Source organism: Polypterus senegalus, chromosome 7 (genome assembly GCF_016835505.1).
Source record: "Polypterus senegalus isolate Bchr_013 chromosome 7, ASM1683550v1, whole genome shotgun sequence".
NCBI lineage: Eukaryota > Metazoa > Chordata > Cladistia > Polypteriformes > Polypteridae > Polypterus > Polypterus senegalus.
The window spans coordinates 5,397,226-5,420,995 of NC_053160.1; the positions used below are offsets into that span (position 1 = coordinate 5,397,226).

A 23,770-nucleotide genomic window follows, 5' to 3' on the forward strand; every position below is an offset into this window, starting at 1 on the left:
CATCATTGTAGTGTCACCAAATCTGCATATCTTTGGAAGGAAACCGGAGCACACTGACTTTAAGCAAATAGGGACTGTGCAAGTCATGTGCAGCCAAGTGGAATGTTAACATCTCTTTCTATAGCACATTTTCTTACAAATAAAAAAAAAAATAAAAAAAAATATCAAGACAGCACTAATTAACAGAAGAGTAAGGCCCAAGGAGGACAAGGAAGGGGGAAGAGGGAGAAAAAAAAAAAAACACACCCACACACAAAACAAATCTCCTGAGGTTCCAAACCATGAGACCACCCAGCCCCCTCTAGGCATTCTACCCAACATAAATGAAACGGTCCTCTTTGTATTCAGGGTTCTCAAGGAAGGACTTGTTCATGTAGACTTCTGGCTTTTAATCCATCAATGCAAGAACATCAGTGCTTTGATTAGGAGGTGGTGGTGACCACAGAAAACCGGGAAAAGAAACAGGAGAGAGAGTAGGTCCACGCAAGTGGAGTTGACTCCGATTGGTAAGACACTGTACTGACACACCATATAAAGTCGACAGTGCCAGGCATATGCGTGGGCAGGGTCTGATCCCAGTTCCAGGTGCCTCAGCAGCAATGTGGGTCTGATGGAGTGTCAACTCACGACTTTAGATTGTTTCGTTGAAAAAACAGTAATGCTCCAGCAAGTGCAGATAAAACAGACACAGATATGCTAAAGCTTGAAGGAGTCTACTGCAGCGGCTAATCAACTAGAAGATGAGGAGAGACTGGACACTGGTGACAGATGTTCAGACTGCACCTGCAATGGCACGGACGTTCACTAATGCAGCGAAGAGCTTAGATTTTGTATGAGCCTACCTGGAGTCAACTGGCTGTGATTTGTAAAAAAACTGTTTACATGCTGCAAATTGTCTGTGCCTGGTTTGGACGACGGTCACAAATTTGGCTGGGCAGTGCATAAACCAAGTAAACGGCGACATTGAAAATTAACAGCTGTAGCCAGGCAAGGCTGTATGTGTATTACATGTACTACAATACAATTTGAATACACATATAGACAAACTATAGTGGAGTCTGGTTAGTAACAATATATTGCGTTTATTGCTTAGCTCTAGGCACTACAGTTAGGTGTATCCTTTATAAAAAGGTGACCACAGTGACAATACATGCATACTTAGCATGAAGCACATGGCTCACAGTCTATTATAAGCTAACTCCGCTTACTTGCGACTGAGCCTTCAGCCCCCAAACATTGCAGCTAAAACAGAGTGCACTGTACTGCAACTTGCGCGTGTGTCACATTGGAGGACCTGCTCACAGATGTCTCAAATGAATGTTGGGAACACATGGCAACCATGAAGCGTGTCATGTACTGAACGTGAAGTATAAAACGAGCCCTTGAACACTTGATTATGAAAATTTGCTACAGCAGCAACAACTTCTAAAAAAAAAAAAATAGAATACATAAATAACCAAAAGTAAGTCACCAGCTGATGAGAATGATCAGGATTTTCATTTAATGGCAAACAGGCCAAGTCCAACTTGTTAAAGGAAGAGAAGCATTTGCCAAAACATCAATGGCAGTTAATGTCCCTCAGATTATGAAAGTGTTCAAGTCTGTGCAGTGTGAACATAGTTTAACAGGTTTATCCACAGGAGAATCACAGTACGCTATTGATCTAGCAAATTTAATTATAAATATGTACAAATACATAGTTGGGACTTCACTGATAAGTGTTAAATTATACCCTTATGTACAAAAATGCAAATGCTTTACCCTTCGACTCATTCACAGCACCCCCTTAGTTTGTAGATAAAAGCAGAAATGCAAAACAGACAAAACTGAATTTAACTTTGCACGTTATGAAATGTCCCGAGACCCGTTAAGGTGCTGCTTTCCAGCTCTAATCATTACTAACCTGTACCTTCATCAGCTGCATTAAAAATTGCAAAGTACACAACGGTAAACACTTGCATTTCCAAAGTCTTGTGTGTAAAGCAGTACAAAAAGGAAAGATCAACTCAAGGCTTCAATTTCACTCCACTTGTAAATCAAGAGGTCTGGCACTGTACACCTCCCCTGTGGTGGTGACCACTGTCATCGTCATCCTCATCATAGGCCTCACTGTTATAATGGCGTCTTCTGTCCTGTGTCACGTCAAACTCATCCAATTCAACCTCTTCCATCTCTTCAGTTACTTCAATCTTCTCTCGTGTAGGGAAAAACCTTTCCAGTTCAGGCAGTCTATCAACTGGCAAGAAATTGTCTTCTGGGAAAATAACCTGGAAAAATTGATAAAATATTCATCAGCATTTGTTTTTAGGATGGTATACAAGTAGATATCTAATTTCTTTAATCTTCAAATTGTTCTTTAGTCCAATCTGGTTTTTCTGCTGCACACACCTTCAACAATCTGAAGGAAAATAGCAACTTTGGGGCCATGTCCAACTTAAGGAAAAGCTAATTAAAAACAAAGACTCCCCACCACACAAATTCAACTAAAGGAAAAAATTTTAATGCCACCGACTGCCAATTATGACCACAATGAATTACCTTTGGAGCCCTTGATCTTCTATAGTGACCAAATCACAGCACCAAGGGCACTTATCTCTGCCGCAATCCAAATCCACATATCCAAAGGGGAGCAAAATAAAACCAAATGCAGAAGAGCTTTCATAGTAAGCTACTTGGTGTGACAATATTCAACAGCAATGTCTATCACACACATTGCTCAATGTGCATCGTTATGCTTGAAAGTTGATTCAAGCCTTGCTCAGATATTTAGAAGCAGTGATGCAAAATTTCCCCAATTTTCTTCAGTTTGGAGCATTTCTAGGGTGACCTGAAAATGTGACAGACTTCTAATGGGAGTTGCATCCATCCAGTCTTAAAACAAAGTTCTTATTTGCATGCAAGAACATGCAACTCCTCACTATTATCAGCTGACTACAACTAATAAGCCTTCTGTCAAAACAAACTTCTCTCCAAAACTTTAAGAAAGATCTATTGGAGTACTAGGTAAGGTTAAACCCTTACTGGGAGGCATGCAGTCATATTAAAGATGCAAATGCATTTGTTTTTTTGTTTTTTTTAAACAGATTACATTTTACATAATGAACAAATGGCTCTATTTTCAAAAGGCTGCAGACCATTTCACTCCTTACATTTGGGATGTCTTTATATCTATCCATTTCCACAAGAAATGCAAGAGAAATTACTACCGTTATTAGGCACCATGTTGAGAAGCAACTTAGGGAGTGTACAAATCTACAGGTCACAATATCAAGTATCAAGTTTCCATAGAAAAACCACTAGCAATAGGATGGGAAATCCTTATTACAAACGCTTTGAAAAGTTCAGATTTTTAGTACCCACACCACATGAATGGATACCCTCCTCAGTAGTGTTTACTACAAGAGGGGGGAAAAAGCCAAAAAAGTTGCATGTGATTTAAGGAAAAATGTAAATACCAAATTACTTTTCTACTGTATGTTATGTAGACTGGCCGCTGCTTCAGATTTAGTACACATGCTTTAGAGACTAAAAACGCCCAAATGCACAGCCCGATGTTGCAACTGGAACAGAAGTGTGGCTCTTTGCACAACAGTATAACATGTCAGTGTTTGACCTGTACTATCGATGCACTTTATTACAGACAAACAGCAGAAGACTTGGGAATATCCACATTTCACTTGAAGATCATTCATAGTTGCTGCTTAACAGTGCTGGAAGGCTGCAGGCTTGTGTTCCAAACCAGTTTAATTATTGCCGAAGTGAAGGTCTCTCGTTAAGGCTCCCCCCCACCCTTAATTGCTTATTTCAGTCTTGAATGGTTACATTTGTGGTTTTAATGGCTCTTTAATTTAAAAAAGATGCTAATGGCAAAGAAGCCAGCAGTTCCCCCATTAACACCTGTGTGGACTCATCCTGCACTTTTTGATTTATCACATTATAGAAAAGTGCCACAAAGAAAATTATCCATTTTAGTCTTCAATAATTCAGATGATTGAAATAAATCTACACTATTAAGAACTTAACATGGCAAACAAGCCATAAAAAGGATTGAATTTCTAATTAACTCTTTTAGGGCGGATGTCTACTTTTGACAGGAGGGGTTGAGGGCGCATGTCGACTAAAGTCGACATCCAGGGATAGAGGGTGATAATCAGCTGTTAATGGCGACAAATCTCACTGTCACGTCATATGCATTCCCTCTGTGCTTGGAGGAATGCTAGACTCGTTGACTCGGCAACTAATCCTAGAGTGCGCGAGTTGCGAAATGTAAACAATGGCAAGATGGCATGGACATGTGACAAGGGAGCGAAGCGAGTGCAGAAAAACCAAACACTCGTGTTTTGCGCATTATCATGGAGTGACTGATTTTATTGACAGTGATAAGCAGATCTAGCAAGAGAGTGAGAAGCCGGTATCAGCTGATCAAACACCAGCCAATGTTGTGCCAGCGGATTTGCTGCCAGTTCAGCGCCTTCGCGCAGCCGATGCATCTACGGCAAGGTTCGCATGGAATAAATACAGACATTGATCCATTGAGCAGCTGGACTTCACAAGACGGCACGGCTTGCTGTTGGACACAACAGATCACCAGCTGCTGTACTTCAGGCTGCTCTCTCCTGATGCTTTTCAGCTACCGTCAGACAAGAAACAGGTAGGCAGAGAAGTTTGAATCGTGGGCTGCATTTCCATCGCATTCTCGTTTTTCAAAGTGTAAACCCACAACACGAGACAAGATGAAGTGTGCTGTGGTATTACAAATAGAGATGGGACAGAACTGGGGATATAACTTCAGGGAGCATTGGTCCAAACGTGCTTTGTCCCCTGGTGGCTTTGGACCGGTTATGCAGCATGGTAAAAGGTACGTGTGCTGCTGCAAAGTTTTATTCACTTCTGTAATAAACAGAAGCAAATCCCATGGGGTGAGCCAGGCTATAAGGCCATGCATAAAGTTCATAAAGTTTCAGAAGATGAAGAGGTAATACGGTTTTCATGCGGGCAGAAAACTTGGTGGCAGTGGAATGGCACAATGGCAAACGGGTGACTGGTCTCTCTACAGCACACACTATGTGAGAAAGTGCAGCAACAGACAGACAATTGAAAAATAGGCACCAAAGCAACACATATTGTAAGCAGTGCAATGTGGCAATGACTGAAATTGGCTGCTTTGAGCGAGATCAGACTTTGATATCACATTTTACACAGCAAAGTCATGCAGAGTATGCAGGCTCATACAACATGCAAGACAGGAACATTTGTCAAAAGTAAATTTTGTTGATTTGATATGTTAAACAATTGCTTTGTGTTCTTTTTAAAAAAAATATGTTACTTTTTGGAAAAATATTCAGCCCTGGGAGATATTTAAAAAAAAAATTGGCCCTAAAAGAGTTAAGCAGCTGGGTTGAAATGAAAACCTACAGCCACTGCACCCTTCCAGGACCAATGTCTTGTTTGTCCATGCACTGGATAGCATGCCATCAACAAATTCACACTACAATGAAGCATCACAGAATCAGTTGTAGAGTGCCATGCCATGCATCAGTTTCACTTTGCTTGAACTGAACGACAGTGATGTAATGGATTGGTTTTAGTTCTGAAACTTCCTTTATGACTATTTGCCATTGTATTTATTGTGGAGGCTCCACTCATTATGGTTAACTCTAAAAAGGTAATAAGTGGCAAAGAATGAAAATACTCTTTTGGCAGCATGTTATTTCATCCACTAAATGGCACCAGAATACCATCCCAAGAGTTTTGGGACTAAAGCACATAATTAAACCAGAGTTAAGCTCAAGGTGACAACTGTACTTGCATAGAATTCCAGGTTCAAGCCATGCTATGGGTTAACACCAAGGAAATTAAGGCTGCAATGTCATAGAATGCCACTTTCCAGCACATGTCACACTCCTGCACTACCTACTACAGCTGCCCCAGTAAACTGAAAACCTGAAGGTGTAACAGCTGAGCTACAAAAGGACAGCACACAATGTACAGAATGGACTGCAGAGCACAAGTGAAAGGCATGGTGCATAGCTTAAATGTGCCCCAGAAAATCACATCAGCATTAGAACTGCCATTTTAGAGCCAACCAGAGGCTACCACAGCCTAGCAACTACACCCAAGAATATGATCATAAGCAAAGACATTTGTAATCAATGAAGTTGGTATAATGTTCAGTACCACTTGAAAAGTAAAATTTTCCAAAAGTGATGAATCATGCGCAACAGCCTGACAATCAGAAAGGCAAGACTGGAGTTGACACATGTCTTGAAGAGTACCCGTTTGGAATGTGTAAGATGAGCAGTCACTTTCACCAAAACCAGCTAACAAGTTTAACTGATGCCCACGATGTTTAAATATCAGTATCTGCCCCCCTTGGACAAAACTCCTACCTCATCATCAGGTTTCATTTTGATTTTGCAGTTGTCATTTTCAAACAGATGTGTCATTTCTAGATAACTTCCAATACCAAAATGTGACATGGCATTTTGCAACACTGATAGCACTACCTACATCATACCCATGGGAAAATCCTCTGGTTTAGTATGTACAAAGACACCACCTACCTGAAACTTAATGATAAGACGGCCCTTCTCATACGGCCTGCGATATACAGGCATTCCCTCATCCATAATGCATTTAAATTCACCAGGTCTGATTAGCTGGCCTACAACAGAAGCAACAGTGCAGATCATAATCAGTTTAAAAGATTATATATACAAAGCAACACAAGTTTAAGTGCAAGAAACTCACCAGGATGAGATGTGATGACGATAGTTCTGCTGTCAAGTGTAGTAATTGGCTTCTGGAATCCACAAAGTGCCTCTACCAGCCGAATATCCATGTGCATAATGAGGTCTTCCCCTTGTCTGCCAAAAAAAAGTGAATGAACGGACAAGGGAAGATTTTATAGTCCTCAACACATCAAAAAGAAAATTACCAGTCCTACCTTGTATAAACAGAGTGCTCTTTCTGATCAAGGACAATAATTATATCTCCAGGCTCCAACCCTGGCTCTTGATCACCTTCACCATGGAATGTTATTTTCTGCCCATCTTTCATTCCTTAAAAAAAAAAAAAAAAAATTATTGAATTCTCCAAATTAAATCTTAAAAGCTTGGATGGTTAAGTTTTAAGCTCTGTGTAGAAGATACACACAGCCAGTGCACTTCATTTTCTAAACCACATTCCTCTTCAAGCTAGAATCAGATGCAGGTTAAATGATTAAAATCTGCATCAAAAGAGTCTCTTAAGAAAATGCATAAAGCAGCAGTATTAAAAAAAAAACCCTCAGATTTACCTTTGTCAATGTGAACTTCAAGGATTTTCTTTTCCCGCACAATCTTCCGAGCATTGCAGGCCTTGCATTTGTCTTTGGGATTAATTCGTTGGCCTTGACCATGGCACTCCATGCAGATAGACTGAATCTGCTGAACCATCCCAGGTCCAATCTGATGGATTCTCACCTGCATACCAGAGCCACGACAAATTGGACAGCACTCCAAGGCACCTTTTCTGCCACCACGACCTAGAGAAAAATTCAAAAGCTTTGATAGAAAGTACAGTACATTTTTTAAAAAGTCGCATGAATTTAGAAGCGCAATATTAAAAAGCTTACAGCTACAGTCTGTCAAGTGCTTGGTATTATGAACTGTTTTCTGGTCAATAAAAAAAAGTCTTCCTTGAATTTAGAAAGGGGTGTTGCCATTTAGAGTAAAACACAGCTTTTCTGCAGTTAGTAATTTTCAGTTTGGCCACAGGGGGCCCTCGTTACTAGCCATGCACTGTAATGCAGAATTTAACAATTTAAATTTAATATAGAAACAGATGGATGAAGGAGTAGAGTGGTTAAGGAAACAAAAATAAAAGCCTTGCTCATTCAGAAACTCTGGCTTTGCTCAACATGCTCAATTGCTTTTAAGCCAAAATTTTTTGGCCAAGCAGAATGCTGTTGAAACAAAGATTCAAAACACCAACCTCCCAGTCATTTGCACATACCACACCCAGCAGGGTATACAAGTTAACCAATGCTGCAAACATAAGAACTATGGACTTCACAAGTTAATTGCCATGTCTGGATTAAGAAAAAAAAAAAAAGGGACAAAAAAACCAAGGAAGCTGGAGATGCACTTTGGCACCACAGCGGTTTCAACATGTGAAAAAAAATGTGGTTTGTTTTTATGCACTCTCTCCATTGCATGGTTTTATAGCCCAAGTATTTTTCCTTTAAGTCAATTGTGTCAGATGGCCTTTAACAAAACAGCTAAACTGTGCAGAAAATTGTCATTTACAGTGTGGATATAAAGTTGTGCCCTTCTTGGTTGTAATGTGTTGGTTTGGAGAAGTGACAGATAACCTCTGCAGGAGACATTCGCCCATCTTCTACAAGGGAAGTGATTCAGTGCAGTTAAATGGCAGTTATCAGAGAGCACATCACCCCCCCAAAATGCACAGAGGGATTATAACAATAAGACTGGGTAAGGCATTTCATTTTTAAAAAAGCCAGCTGTGACACTTAAAACACTCTACTTAACAGATTTGACAGTCTTTCTTCTCAGCCTTCCACAAACATTGAAATCACTGAATGATCCGAGCAGGACTTTCTCAGTCGATTTACACCAAGTTATAGCTTTGGCAAGAGCAGTCATGATCAGAGAATTAAAAATATATCCTGTGCCAAACTGCTTCTTCCATCAGCCTTCATATCAGCAAAACTAAAGCGCATCAAACAGTGCATCCATCTTGTTGAAACCGATTAAGGTGGTTGTAAGTTTGCCAATTGCATTTTTTGAAAGCAGTAGAGTGTTAGCCATAGACTGATACAGGAGAAAGTAGGGTGAAATGACACCTTTTATTGGCTAGCTAAATAGATTACAAATGCAAGCTTTCGAGGCAGCCAAGGCCCCTTCATCAGGCAAGGTGTAACAAAAACTGAAATATTCTCGCTTATATTGGGACAGCAAAGTGATTTTTCTCATCTTAACCTTTTTGTTCAAATGTTAGCAAAATGAATACACCCGAGATGAATTAACTCTGAAAGAAGAACCACTAATAAAAATGTAGAGATACGAATCACTAGAGAAAGTCCTGTAAAGTTTTTTTTTAAGGGAAGGGTATGGTCTGTAAGATAGGCCTCTGATGTAGTCAGCTGGTCTGTCAGTCCACATATCTGCTCATAAAACTGTCTATAGTAAGACTATTTTGTAGAGTGTTGAATTTAAGCGTAAGTTTGTATTCCCATTCTCTGCTCCTGTTGGGTCTTGAAATTACTCATAAGCACAGTGACCCTCAGATCCTTTATGCTGTGGCCATTACCGTTGAAAGGAAACTATAAATGGATTTGTAGGTTTCTGATGATTTATAAATGCAAAGCACTTACAGCCTATCCTTATATAATCAAAAATTAGCACGAAAACTAACTTCTCATGAAATACTTGAATATATGCACTACAGCAGCTCCAAAATACAAGTAGCAGCAAACTGAAGCTAGTGCAGTATCAAAAACAAAGGGATGTGGCATTAGTCCCACACCTTCTGTGAACAGTACTTGTACATCAATCCAGACAATGGTACTCAACCGGTCCGTGAAACCTTCAGGTTTGTCATTTGACTATTCAATATCAGAACACCAATTACCATAGGTTTAACAGTCCAAATATTTAACATTTGAAATTTAAGGTGTAACAAATTCATATTCCATGAATACACCAATGGGAAACTGTCAAAGGTATTTTACAGTTTACCAAAAAATCCTTAAGTCACTCATCCTTGAATCCTCCATCAAAACATTCATTCATCAGTGACTCGCACCTCTAAATTCACTGGGGTGCATATGTTGGAGTTGCCAGACCATTCTCTGCAGTATGCTTTGTATCACTGTTCAGGTACAACCGTTTCTCAAACTTGGCAAGTTGCAGAAAAGGGAGCCCATGGTGTACTACAATGCTACTAGAACATACTAACAAAATAAGTAGGACTGAATTTTACAAAACTGGGCAGATTAAGTTACCTTCACATTTATCACAGATTACATTCTTCTGCAGTGCCAGTTTTCTTGTTGCTCCATTATAAAGATCTTCCAACGTAACGGCTAGCTGATGAACAACATTTTTGCCTGAAAATTAAAGTTTAAAAAAAAAAAAAAAAAAATGAAATATTAAAATGAAATTTGCATCAGGTAAGTCATTTATGAACTTTACAATTTGACAAATGGACTAAATCTCAACCATTACTTTTAAAAACCAGGTAATGTTTAAAGATTCTTTAACTTGACTACTGCTACCCATTTCACACTAAAAACACAGAATTTAAGTACTTAAAACTTGTCTCAAAATAGTTAAATAAAAAAAGAGGCAGAAATTTTTCCATCTCCCACCTTCCTCGTATCAAGAAATTCGAGCAAGCCTGAAGTTTTCCCAACAGAAAATATCTACATGCTCCCTGGCATAGTTTCAATTTTACTCACCCCTTCTCTCCCGGTGCATTCTGCCACCACCTCCAAAGAACATGTCGAAGATATCCATTGGGGATGAAAAGCCTCCACCTCCCATGCCACCACCACCTTCTTTAATAGCCTGTTCACCACCTCGGTCATAAAGTTCACGCTTTTTGGAATCCGACAAAACTTCATAGGCCTGTGAAATCTGTTTGAACTATACAGAAAATAAGCACCATCAGACATCTTTCTGGAATTCTGGAACAAGTTACTAAAACAGTCCTGGTGAAACTGGATACACAAGCACAGCAAGTGGGACTTTTCCTCTCAAGTTTCTAATGGGGTACACAGAGCTTTCATACTTTAATATACCTATAAAATATAACCCACAAAGTGTGCATGTTTTGCCCATATGAATAAGAGCAGAATGTTTCATTTTTGCTAAGTAGTTACTACTTAAATATATAAAAAAAAAAAAAAAACTATTTTAAACAGGAAAGAACTCCCAGAACACTGGATGTTTGAAATGAAGACAAGATTCTTCACAAATGAATGAGTATAGAGGTCCTTCAATTCAAACACTCTGTACTGAAGGAATGAAGTTCCTGCTGTTGACAATCAAGGAAGAGAGAGTCTTCATTACCCATTTATGTGCTCAAAACATGCAAAGGTGTCCCATTTTTGGCTATATTGTGAAGTTTTTGAACATGTCGATTATGCAACATGAACAACAGAACTCAATGTTCAAAATGGTTATATGTATTAAATTTGCATGGCTTTAATATGCTAGTGAGTAACTTCAGCTAAATGCGGTCCTGCTGCTGCACAAGCAAGAAACCTTCATTGTAAAGACAATGAATGACATTCACAAATTTTTGCATTACTGTGTAGGATGGTTATTACACAGGTCAGGGGAGGGAAAGGACAGGAATTGCTCATGCAACCAAATAAAGGAACTCAAAGAGTGAGCATCTACAGTAACTGAATACCTTGAATTGTCCACACACACACACACACACACACACACAGAGGGCTATTCCAAGAGGGCTAGTATACAAGACAGAACTCCTTATGGAATCAAAGAATGGCATGTTGGTCTTAACAGAAAACCACAACTGTTTACAAAAGCTAGATAAAAATGGAACAAAGCAATGAGAAAAAACATTCCTCAGAAAAATGAACCTCTCCCCAAAAAATGAGCCTCATGTGAAATATAAAATAAACCTTTTCATGCTGGTATCTCAACCATGGTAATTCACTTATCTGCAAGTATAATGTGAAGGCATCTAGACAATTGAACAGTGGGTTTGGCTTTTACTAGAGACTGACATTCCACCCACTGTGTGGATACAAAGGGCTATGAATGAAATATACACACATACATATACACACACACAGCTAACATTTTGCAGGTGGAATCCTCAGCCCGAGAATGCAACCAATACAGATGCTCTGATATTACAGGAAGCTGACCTTCCCAACTCCAACAAACCATTGTGAATGCAAAATAAACATTCAAGTTTAACTACTGAAAGGGGTGTTTACACATTAGGGAGAATCCCTTCACATGAAGCAAAACTGCTCATATAAAAATGCCATATTTGTTAACTACTCATCTATTCCAGCATAAAGTTCTTTATTAGGAACATTAAGCATACTGATTTTAAACACACTGGAATGTTTACCAACATAAGGTTATATACAGGTCTTTGCTTGTACAATCAGAAAGAAGCTGCTCAAAAACTAATTTTTTTTAAAACCATCTTCTACTGAAAGAACTCCACTGACAATCTCAAGCTTATCGGTCATGCAGACAAGGACTACACACGGATTTATTTCCAAGTTAAAATAGCTGCATACCACTCAAAGCATACTGGGGGAAAAAAAAACAAACAAAAAAAAAAAAACCACACAACACAGCAGTAAATACGCAACCAGTTTTAATGTTACACCTACATCTGTCAAGAACACCCTGTACGATCATCCTGCCTTATATCTGGAATATGTACAATGTAGTATTGATTAGAAGCCAATGGCATACCTTTGTAAATACCTGCCTTGACTTTCTAAACAAAAATTTGCCCTAAGTTGCTGAACATTTTCCAAGTTCACATGACTGCACATTTATCAGAATTGTGCACATGGCAAGAGACTACTTGAGTGTCTGAATTTGAGGGACCCCCGACCCATTCAGCACCAAGTACAAAATATGGGCAATACTACAAGGTCCATTAAGCGCAGATGGCCTGACAACCTGTGGACCCTGCATTTTATACTGGGCAGGTTACTAAACAAGAAGTTCATAAACAAAAAAAAAAAAAAAATCAGAAGACAGACTAAAAATCAAAGTTAACTTTTAGGGTTAATTTTTTCGTCTTTTCTCCCAGGGCTGAATATTTTCAAAAAACACAAATGGTTTAACATTAAATCAACAAAAAAAAAAAAAAAATTTACCCTTGACAAATGTTACTGTCTTGTATGTGTAATCATAGTATGCAGGCTTATACAGCATTCATGTTACACAGCAAAGTCCTGCTAAGTATATCGCTCAAAGCAGCCAATTGTAAGCAGTGCATGCAATGTGCTGCACTGGTGCTTCCTTTTCAATTGTCTGTTGCTGCACTCTCTCAAATATATTGTTAGTGTGTACTGTAGAGAGACAAGTCACCCACTTGACATAATGCCATGCCACCAAGTTTTCCGCCAGCATGAAAACCAGATTGTCACCTCTTTTCATCTTCAGCCCATCTGACTTCAACTGTGAAGGCCTATGTCCCCTGCTCACCCTCACCGTGCCACAAGCTCCAAGTCCCCTGTTCTGTAGCTCCATGAACAATTCTGGTGATGTATAAAAATTTTCCATGTACACATGACGCAACTGTTCATAGCCCTGAAGCAGCTCAAGCACAACCTGACTTGTCAAGGAACTGTAGTTACTTTCAGGCAGAAAGCATTGTTTGCTTCTACCAGTACAAAATCCTTTATGCCATACTTTGTGGGCTTGTCTGGCATATATTGACCGGGATTTGGAGTTGGTTTGGAAGCATCCCTTGTATTTTATCAGAATGATCCACAGACAAATAATGGCCAGGCTGATGAGGTTTATATGTTGGTTCCACAATGTCAAGCGGGGGACTGAACTTTATACATGGGGTTAAAGCCTGGCTCACCGCTTGGGATCTGCTTCTGGTTATCACAGGAGTGAATAAAACTTTGCAGCAGCATGTACCTATCATCAAGCAGCATAACCTGTCCAAACCACGTTTGGACCAATGCTCCCTTAAGTTATAGCACCAGTCTACTCCAATGTCTATTTGTAATGCCACAAAGCCCTTTCTCGTCTTTTGTTGTGGGATACCACTTCGAAAAACGAGAATGTGGTGCAAGCGCAACCCCGCCATTCAAAAAATTTGCTCTGCATACCGGTTTGTCTCGTCTGACAGTAGCTGAAAAGCAGCAGATGCCGATGCCAGATCCTTACTCTCTTGTTCGATCTCTTGATCACTTAAGAAAATCAGATTCCAACTCCGCGATAACGTGCAAAATCTCCCTAGTGAGATGTCGATGCCATCTTGCCTTTGTTTACATTTTGTAACTCGCGCATATGCAAAGATTAGATGCCGAGTCAAGGAGTCCAACATTCCTCCAAGCAGAGACGTAACAGTGAGTTGTGTCGCCATTAACAATGGATTGTGGACCTCTACCCCGGATGTCAACAAAAGTCAACATCCGTCCTAAGAGTTAAGGTAATGAAATATACCAAGTCAATTAACCCTTTAAATACTGTTTACACAAAATTAACCACTCACAGTTCAAATATTACATTCTCTAGAAGCTTTTAAGAAACAAAATTGATTTAAAAAAAAAAAAAAAAAGCAGCTCATTTCGGCACTACCAATGTCAGGACATGACTGTATAAAAGAAAAGTCATTAGGTAGCCAAATTAGCCTCTCAGTATAGATAAGAGCAATTAAGGCTCACCTTATCACCTTCATTAGGGTTTTTGTCTGGATGATACTTTAAAGCCAATTTTCTATACGCTTTCTTCAACTCATCTTCACTTGCACTTGGTTTCACACCAAGAAGGTCATAGTATGCAGTTTCTTTCACCATTTTCCAAGGTTACCTGTGTAAACAAAACAAACATGCATTCATACTTGAACAGTTTTACAAGTTACTGTTAACAGAATTGGAATTATTGAAATTGTGCATTCTAGGAATAGTGTTCTGGTGGCAAACAAAGTTTCGGGCACTTGCAATGAGACGGAAGTCATTTGTTCATTGCTTTGACAATTTGGTATCATTAAAGTGTAAAACTTTATGCTGCAAAAGCCTTTAGCAATGGAAGTCACAATATTCACACTGGCAATCAGAAAAGGCCTAGAATTATTCACTTTACTTCATGGACCAGCTCAAAACTACTGTACATGCTTTCCAGTATTTAAACTAATGTGGCCCAGCTGTTTGTATCGCAACAAGACATACTATGTAAATGTACAGTGTACTTTTCTCATCACTTTGCCTCGTCATTTTTTCCAATTTAAAAAATAAAATGTAGTTCTGCCCAGCAAAAAACAATTACATTCAAGGTGACAAACAGCAAAAACATGCAGTATCTACAGCTGACAAATTCAGCATGTGGCCCTGTACTTTAAGTGCCGAACACTTCCAAGTAATTGTTTCAGCCTCCTAAAATGTAAAGCACGGTGTGTGCTGAAAAATGATCTGCTGCACTTTAGCAAAAACGCAAGTCCTAAATGGGTCCACTTTAAATACAAGTCACTACAAAAAAGTAGCCCTTTTAAATCTAAACATTCTGTTGCCTGAAGCATTTTGAAGTTCGTGCTATGCAGAATGTTAGACTCAATACACCCCCACCAAATCACTTTTCTAGAAGCATAATCAAGGATTAATAAATATTAGAAAATAATGGAGTCCAGATAAATCCAAAAAAAGCCCCATGAAATTTCACATACATCTCTGCTCAAACACTACATTGTACAGAGTATACATAAAATGTAATTGAAGTCTCATATGAGCACCCATTCTTTTGCATGTACTAACAGTACTTGGATGTACTCACACCAATTACAATTACTGGTAATGATTTTACTTTGTCAAAGCTATCAAAGGGTTCACTAGGAACAGTGTACCATTTAACTGTAAATTTGGACTGATCCAATTTTGCATCACATCAGCCAGTGTATGGTGTTACTTGTGCATTCAGCATTGTAAGTAAACACCATTTAGACCTAAGCCCACACAAGCTGGATTTTCCCTACCATCCATACTAAACAGCATTTGACAAGCAAAATAGTATAACTTTGTAAAAACAAAATTCTGTAAAGGCTATATTTGAAAGTGCTGGGCTGGCATAGCTGTATGGAAGGGCAAAGAACAGTCTTTTCAAAATGCAGAGGTATCACATATCAAGCAGCAGCTTCTATTTATTCTTATTTCCCCTCCAATATCTTTACTGTATGGGAACAGTCCATCAGCATGCACTGATTAAGCACACTGCCACACCCACCACATGACTTTCAGGATCCTGGTTGGCAAATACCCAGGCAGACATGAAGTCCAGTCCCACCCTCTGGAAATGACCATCTACCCCAGCCAGGTATCATGCGAGTGCCCCTTGGCCTAGTCCAGTTGCACGGATCCTCAACAATGAGGATTCCAGTGAGCCAGACCACCCTCTGGGAATCGTGCCACATGGCTGTAGTGCTGTTAACTGACATTCCCTCACAATGCAGGTAATTTGCATCATTTGGGACTCCATGAGAAACCACTCATTCAGGTACCCAAGGATTGTCTGAAGATGCATTACATTTATAGATTCACTGTATGTATTTTGGCAGGGATCAAAGTCCATATTCTAGGGCTTTGAAAACATACTTGCTTGTACCATTTAAGAAATTGTCCTTTATTACCTGTTCAGACAAATGCAGTCAGTTTTGTTCGCTTGTTCCTTCTGCATTTCAATTTACTATGACCTATCCCGCCCCCCCAACACTTTTGGCATGTCAGAGTGGATAACTATGGACAGAAAACATTTCATATTTATCAGTGCTAATTTGGCCTAACCCTTCAGGATATAAAAATTATCACTGCCTTTAAAAGCACCAACCAAAATGTTAAGATGTTTGTACAAAAGATGTGGTCCATTTGCAACAGTTTAGAGCAGTCAGTTAAATCACAATGTGCTGTAGGACACACTGGAACCCAGTGCATGTCTTACACAGTGCTGCCAGGATAGGCTCACACATCATATTCCAAATTTGATAACAGGTTTATCTCGAGTTGCATGTATACCTGCATAAATGGCTGGGAAAATATCTGATCAGCTATTAAACTGATGGCATCCACACAAATATGGCAGGTATTTGCTCATCAATATTTTAAAAAAGCGTTTTACAAGCCTTTTATATTTGGTCCATTCTCTTCAAAGAACAAAGTCAGTCCTTATTTCTACAGTATGTACTTTGTACGAACAATCTGCTTCAAAACAGAATTTCAGAAAGACTGACATACCATTCCAAAATGTGTAATTACTTTACAATAAACTACTATTTTTGAGATCAGTCATGCAACATAACTTCGAGCTTCAAACAAGACATTTTCATATAGAATTTCTCCACTCAGTGGTGACAACATGTATCAAGGAGTACCTTAGTCCACAAGACTGCACAGCAGACCCACATTAGAACACTCCCTCCTTTATGCTTCAACAAAATGCTACATTAGTCTTATTGTGTTTCCCTAATATGAACAAAAAAGAGTCATATCTGCATTTACACAATGAACATCCAAAAGGGGATCTTCAAATTTGATAAATAATTTTTCTGGAAATCAGTAGCTTCCTTATTTCATGTTCATAGTAACATACATTGAGAAAACATTCCTTCAGAACCTCAGCCATCATTCAATATTCTTTACCAGTGAACAGCATCATAAAGATCTTTGCAGAATGCACATGTCAAGGGAGTGTAGCAGCAGCAAACTGTATTGCAGTGGTTGGCCTTTGGACTTCAAACTCCAAAACTCAAATTAATAAGGAGCAAGTCGCATCACCTGCCTGTGCTCCAACTGGAAAACAACAGTTTAACCAATTGTGTCTCAAATATTTAAAGTTGCCTTACGAAGTGTCTGCCAGATAAGCAAATGTAAACAATTTCTCATTTGCATTCCGACTTGACTGAAGTTCGCATTTTCTGAAATTCTGTAGGTAGCCTTTACCTGACACAAGGTGCCAAGAAATGTGTAGGTAGGACAGGGTACCTCGAACCCACACCTGAATGCCACCACTGGAACAACATTTCAAAAAACTTTCCCTAGAGGTATACATTAAATCAATCTTGTATACACAAAATATTTCGTGACATTCTAATCCTACTTTTTTTACGGTTTGGTATAAATATTCCTATTTCCCATAGCTCACCATTAATTGATTTCACAAATGCAGCAATTACTTCATTTGTTAACAGCCACCAACACCTTGACCTGTCAGTTTACATTACCATGGTGACAGAAGCTATCGTCTCCACTGGCCCAATGAAACTGAAAAAATCCAAACACTCAACTGTTAGTGTTTATAAACTAACATATTGCGAAGTCGAATATCTAATAGCTAATACAAGAAATGACCAACACATTCAAGTAGGAAGTGGTTTTTACAACTGCACTAGTATTAAAACCTGTGGGTTGGCACTGCTGGACTTTAAAACAAATACTGCGAATGAGCTTTATAAAAGACTTCGTTAACCTCTTGTAAGTGTGCTGGATTACCTCCTAGGACCCCCTGTATGCTTGGGGGAAGAAAAAGGACTGGATAAATTAGCAGAATACCTGAACTGAATTAAGAAACTATACGGATGGGTTGAGACCTGTGCCCAAAATAAAAACATTGACCTACCCAGGCCCGTTAAAGGCCACTAATCCTATCCACATATACAGACTTCAGCGCAAAACAGAACACTCGAAGAACTTTAAGGATGCTTTATGTCGGGATTGGGGATGATTACAATAAAGTAAAATGCGATTTTCGTAAATAAAAAAAACTTAATACACGATATGCTCCATAAAGATGCAACCATCCATTTTCTAAAACCGTTCAACCATTTTAAGGCTCCGAAAAAGCCATGCAGACGTTACTAAATCAATACCTGGAATACATTTTTTAAAAATCCATGGTCGACTAGGACATCGAAAAACAACCACTGTCTCGTTTATTAAAGGTTTTCAAACTACGTGCGAAAGTGGCAAGTGAAAATTCAGAAATGGCCGTTTTCAAATGCGCTAAAGCTGGGGAATAAAATTATGCGACACGAGAAGGAAAGAATTTCCTTTGAGCAAAACGATTGCCACATGTGGCCCGCTGAACAGTGACGTCATCCGTGATGGGCGGGGCCAGAAGGAAAGCTTACAGAACCAAGATCTGGAACATTCAGTGAAATGCGTTACAAAGCCGGCGAGAAGAGAAAAATACTCGCTGCTACGTCGAGATGACATTTCTCTTACTTACAACTCAAATATTCCTTTTATTCGAATCTAGTCGAATATTTGCAAGATTAAAAAAAAATGCGCGCAACTTAAATATCACCATCAACAGAATATATAATTCACAACCATATTAAAATTGCTGAAAATGAACGATTATCTTTCTTCGTTACAACATTTCAAGATAGTGAAACGATGCCTTTCTACCCCTTACCAATTTCCGTGTCTGTTAAACCCCGTCAAAGACGCACGATTATTAAAATATACATATATCCGAGTCGCATTATTATCACCGACTCAAGAAAAGGAAATCAAACACAGCAAACATCCAAACTTACCGGTATATTAATTTTAAAAACAGACTGACGACGACAACAACAACAACAACACCTCTCACACCTAACAACCAGAGACTTCCAGAATCTTCCAGACGACGTCGACAGCCGGTTTTTCTATACTCGCAGAGTGACGTCTGTTTGCCAAATCTCACGAGAACAAAGAGACCGCCTTTAAAAGGTAAAAGGTCGAACTTCTTTAATCATTGAAACACTTGGATGCAAGTTACAGTTTTAATGTAACCGAGGGTAAGAATGAAATTACTGAAAAGAACATTAAAATAAAATGGCATAATTACGATTAGTAACTACTATATTTAAAAGACGTAGGCATTATCTATTTAGTTAATAGCACGGGGGCGTACTGGTTGATGTTGCCGACTGTCGGCTCCATAGAGCTGCATTCAATTTCCGACCTGGACACAGATTTGTCAAGTTTCATTGTTCTCCTCTTGGCTGCTTACTATAGAGTAGGAGTTCTAAAACTTTTTATTCTCGGGGCCCAAATTAGAAAATGAGTGCTATAGTGGGAACCAAGAAGAGGACAGCAAAGTCATGAGACAACCATGGACATACTGTGTAATAAAAAGTAGATGTTTTTGTTTCCTTTCAAGCATATTACTTACTTGAATATTACTAAAAGAGAAACGCGGGGATAAAATGTATTCTTTAAACAATACTCCGTTCATCTATTTTCCAAACCCGTTTATTCAGAATAGGGTTGTGGTGGAGTTGGAACCTAACCCAGTAAGAGTTTAGAGCAAATTGGGAACAACTCCTGGACAAGGGCGCCGGTTCATCACAGGACAAGTAACACACACACACATCAGAGCCACTTTAGCAATGCCAGTACACTTGACCTGCAAGTCTTCGGACTGTGGTTGGAAACCATAGCACCCGTACACGAGAAGAACGTGCAAAATTCTCATGGGGAATATCCTGAGCTTGAACCTAACGCAGTTATCAGGAGCAGATTCCTGAGGCATATCACTGCCAGTGGAAATCCTTAGTGTGAGCGTTAGTAAAGCTGAGAGAAGCCAATTCTTGGGGAGCAGCATGAGGAAATGAGGATTTTTGAAAGGATAGTATGAATGGTCAATTAACTTAATCACTTGGCTCATGGAGTCAGTTAAAGAATGGAAAGTAGTTCAAAACTTTATAAGTCGACGCATCTTATTTACCTTGCCTTAAAATGACATTTTTTTAAATGAGCTCCACCCATGTGTTCCACAAGGGTCAGTGCTAGGGCCGCTGCTATTTTTAATATATATAAATGATTTAGAACATTAGAACAACCTAGACGAGAACAGGCCATTCAGCCCAACAAAGCTCGCCAGTCCTATCCACTTGTTTCCTCCAAGAAAACATCAAGTCGAGTTTTGAAAATCCCTAACGTCTTACTGTCTACCACACTACTTGGTAGCTTATTCCAAGTGTCTATCGTTCTTTGTGTAAAGAAAAACTTCCTAATGTTTGTGCGAAATTTACCCTTAGCAAGTTTCCAACTGTGTCCCCGTGTTCTTGATGAGCTCATTTTAAAATACAAGTCTCGATCCACTGTACTAATTCCCTTCAGAATTTTAAACACTTCAATCATGTCACCTCTTAATCTTCTTTTGCTTAAACTGTAAAGGCTCAGCTCTTTTAATCTTTCCTCATAATTCAACCCCTGTAGACCTGGAATCAGCCTAGTCGCTCTTCTCTGGACCTTTTCTAGTGCTGCTATGTCCTTTTTGTAGCCTGGAGACCAAAACTGCACATAGTACTCAAGATGAGGCCTCACCAGTGCATTATAAAGGTTGAGCATAACCTCCTTGGACTTGTAATTTAACTTAATCCTGATACTCTGTATGTTCAATTCCTCATAATAACTATTCATGGTGGCTCTAAAATCCGTACTGACCCCTACTCTCTTTTCTGTTTCTTTTTCCGGTTTCTTTGTGGTGGTGGCCTGCGCCACCTCCACTTACTCAAAGCTTCATGATGCTCCAACAATGATGGACGGATTAAAAGGAAGAAGTCTACGTGACCATCATCATCATCAAGCCCTTCCGTGAGAATCCTAAATCCAAAGAGGACTGTTTCATTTATGTTAGGTAGAATGCCCAGAGGGACTGGGGTATCATGGTCTGGAATCCCTACAGATTTTATTTTTCTCCAACCGTCTGGAGTTTTTTGTTTTTCTGTCCCCTGGCCATTGAACCTTACTCTTATTCGATGTTAATGTTGATTTATTTTTTATAATTATGTCTTTCATTTTTCTATTCTTTAATATGTAAAGCACTTTGAGCTACTGTTTGTATGAAAATGTGCTATATAAATAAATGTTGTTGTAAATGTTGTTGTACTCCACAGATCGTACTATTTAACCTAACATTCTGTTAGCCTTCTTAATGGCTTCTGAACACTGTTGGTGTTTAGGTAGCAATATAAGTAACGAGCTGGTTAAGTCTGCAGATGATATCAAGATAGGTGGATTAGCAGATAATTTGGAATCCATTATATCATCACAGAAGGACTTGGATAGCAGACAGGCTTGGGCAGATTTGTGGCAGATGAAATTTAATGTCAGTTAATGTAAAGTATTAAACATAGGAAGTGAAAATGTTAGGTTTGAATACACAATGGGCAGTCAGAAAATCAAGAGTCCACCTCATGATGAGGATTTAGGAGTCGTAGTGGACTCTAAGCTATCGACTTCCTGACAGTGTTGAGAAGCCATTAAGAAGGCTAACAGAATGTCAGGTTATATAGCGCCTTGATGTGTGGAGTACGAGTCACAGGAGGTTCTGCTCAACCTTTATAATGCACTGGTGAGGCTCATCTTGAGTACTATGTGCAGTTTTGGCCTCCATGCTACAAAAAGGACATAGCAGCACTAGAAAAGGTCCAAAGAAGAGTGACTTAGGCTGATTCCAGGGCTATAGGGGATAAGTTATGAGAAAAGATTAGAAGAGTCTTTACAGTTTAAGCAAAAAAAGACTAAGATTAACTCCCTGTGTGGAGTTTGCATGTTCTCCCCATGTCTGCCTGGGTTTCCTCTGGGTACTCCGGTTTCCTCCCACAGTCCAAAGACATGTAGATTAGGTGCATTGGCAATTCTAAATTGTCCCTAGTGTGTGCTTGGTGTGTGGGCTGGCACCCTGCCCGGGGTTTATTTCCTGCCTTGTGCCCTGTGTTGGCTGGGATTGGCTCCAGCAGACACTCGTGACCCTATAGTTAGAATATAGTGGGTTGGATAATGGATGGATTTGTTTAGAGTCCTGAGCCATCAAGCTATCATCTCCATTTGGCCATTCCACAGCTGAAACAGTGCTGGGCCAGCCAATCTGATGAAAGGACCCCTCTACCCCACAATTCCTGTGATCCTCCAACAGGGATGACTTTACCTTAGGCAGGCAAAACAACTTGGCAGGTGGGTAGAGGCACCAAGTGCCACCTTTGAGTGCCAAGAAGAGAAACAGAATAGGTGAGAGCAACAAATTATGACTAAAATGTTACTTCTGTTTTAGTGCTAATGACTGACAACAGAGATGCAGTCAGTACAGTTAATCAGCAGCTCTAGGCAGGGTGCACTAAACTGAAGTTGTGAGTCTTCAGGAATTTTCAAAGCTGAGACCAAAGGGGCATCTCTCATAGTAGCTGTCCACAGTTTAGGGGTCCTGTAACTAAAAGCTCGACCTCCCACTGTTATTTTATTAATTCTTGGTATCCTAAGCAGACCGGCATCTTGAGATCTTAATGTGCACTCTGGTTTGTAAGTCATGATAAGTTCAGACCAGTAAGTCAGACCTCTGCCATTTAAGGCTTTATATGTTAAAAGGAGGATTTTGACATCTGCCCTGAACTTAACTGGGAGCCAGTGTAAGGATTTAAGAGTATGGAATGGAAATTATTTTCTATTTTCTATTGTAATTCTAACCAAAGCACATGGCATTTTAGAATGTCAATAGTGTTTAAATATGGAGAAATATTTTGGACAAAATTAAACAAATAAATATGCAAATAAATCAGTGTATTGTAAATTGTGACAATAAATAAAAACACAATGATATGTGAGCATTAAACAATTAAATCATGAAATGCATTTCTTTGTTGCCTATTTCTTTATTTCAGTTGGACTACAAGCAAAATAAAATACACAATAAAATCGAAACTGTCATTTTCACCCATCAAAGTTGAGAGGGAGGGCTCTAGTGAATATTCTGTTTTGATTGGTGAATATTTGGTAGCGTGAACATAAGTTTCTTTGGTCAGCGGGGGCCACGTTTACAGCAGATTCCTGGTGATGAATTTAGAGCTTCTTCAATTAAAATAGTCAACAGTTAAAATAGCAACAGTTCTGTGCAACTTTTTCTTACATTCACATCTACTCACGGACTTTCACAGGCACAGATTTGAGCATCGACAGTTTACCAATCAAAACACCGTAGTTGCTGGATCCCACCCTCTGAGGTTTGATGGGTGAAAATGACAGTCTTCATTTGATTGCATATTTAATTTT

At 39.2% G+C, this 23,770-nt stretch overlaps 2 protein-coding genes across 2 annotated transcripts in view; one reads left to right on the top strand and one right to left on the bottom strand.

The window, feature by feature from the left end:
- Positions 1–1,475: 1,475 nt before the first annotated feature.
- On the bottom strand, positions 1,476–19,377 carry dnaja1 (DnaJ heat shock protein family (Hsp40) member A1). The gene is made up of 9 exons (XM_039758171.1): positions 19,270–19,377; positions 14,414–14,558; positions 10,463–10,649; positions 10,007–10,111; positions 7,298–7,525; positions 6,947–7,061; positions 6,751–6,866; positions 6,564–6,664; positions 1,476–2,267 (listed from the first exon to the last, which is right to left on the bottom strand). Exons 2-9 carry the CDS (start codon positions 14,543–14,545, stop codon positions 2,037–2,039), a joined length of 1,215 nt encoding a protein of 404 aa, XP_039614105.1. The 5' UTR covers positions 14,546–14,558; positions 19,270–19,377; the 3' UTR covers positions 1,476–2,036.
- A 10-nt stretch (positions 19,378–19,387) lies between these two features.
- Positions 19,388–23,770, top strand: part of aptx (aprataxin) — a 43,061-nt gene continuing 38,678 nt past the window's right edge. Inside the window, exon 1 of the mRNA XM_039758174.1 lies at positions 19,388–19,515. The gene's annotated coding sequence lies outside the window, so the exon portion shown is untranslated. The remainder of the gene's footprint in view (positions 19,516–23,770) is intronic.

Bases quoted from the DNA above. Each gene is read 5' to 3' on its own strand.
- dnaja1 (XM_039758171.1), bottom strand. From the start codon at position 14,545: ATGGTGAAAGAAACTGCATACTATGACCTTCTTGGTGTGAAACCAAGT. The intron at 10,112-10,462 runs GTGAGTAAAATT...TTTAATTTTCAG, and splicing joins AATGCACCGGGAGAGAAGGG to GCAAAAATGTTGTTCATCAG. The intron at 7,526-10,006 runs GTAACTTAATCT...ATTTTTCTCTAG, and splicing joins AATCTGTGATAAATGTGAAG to GTCGTGGTGGCAGAAAAGGT.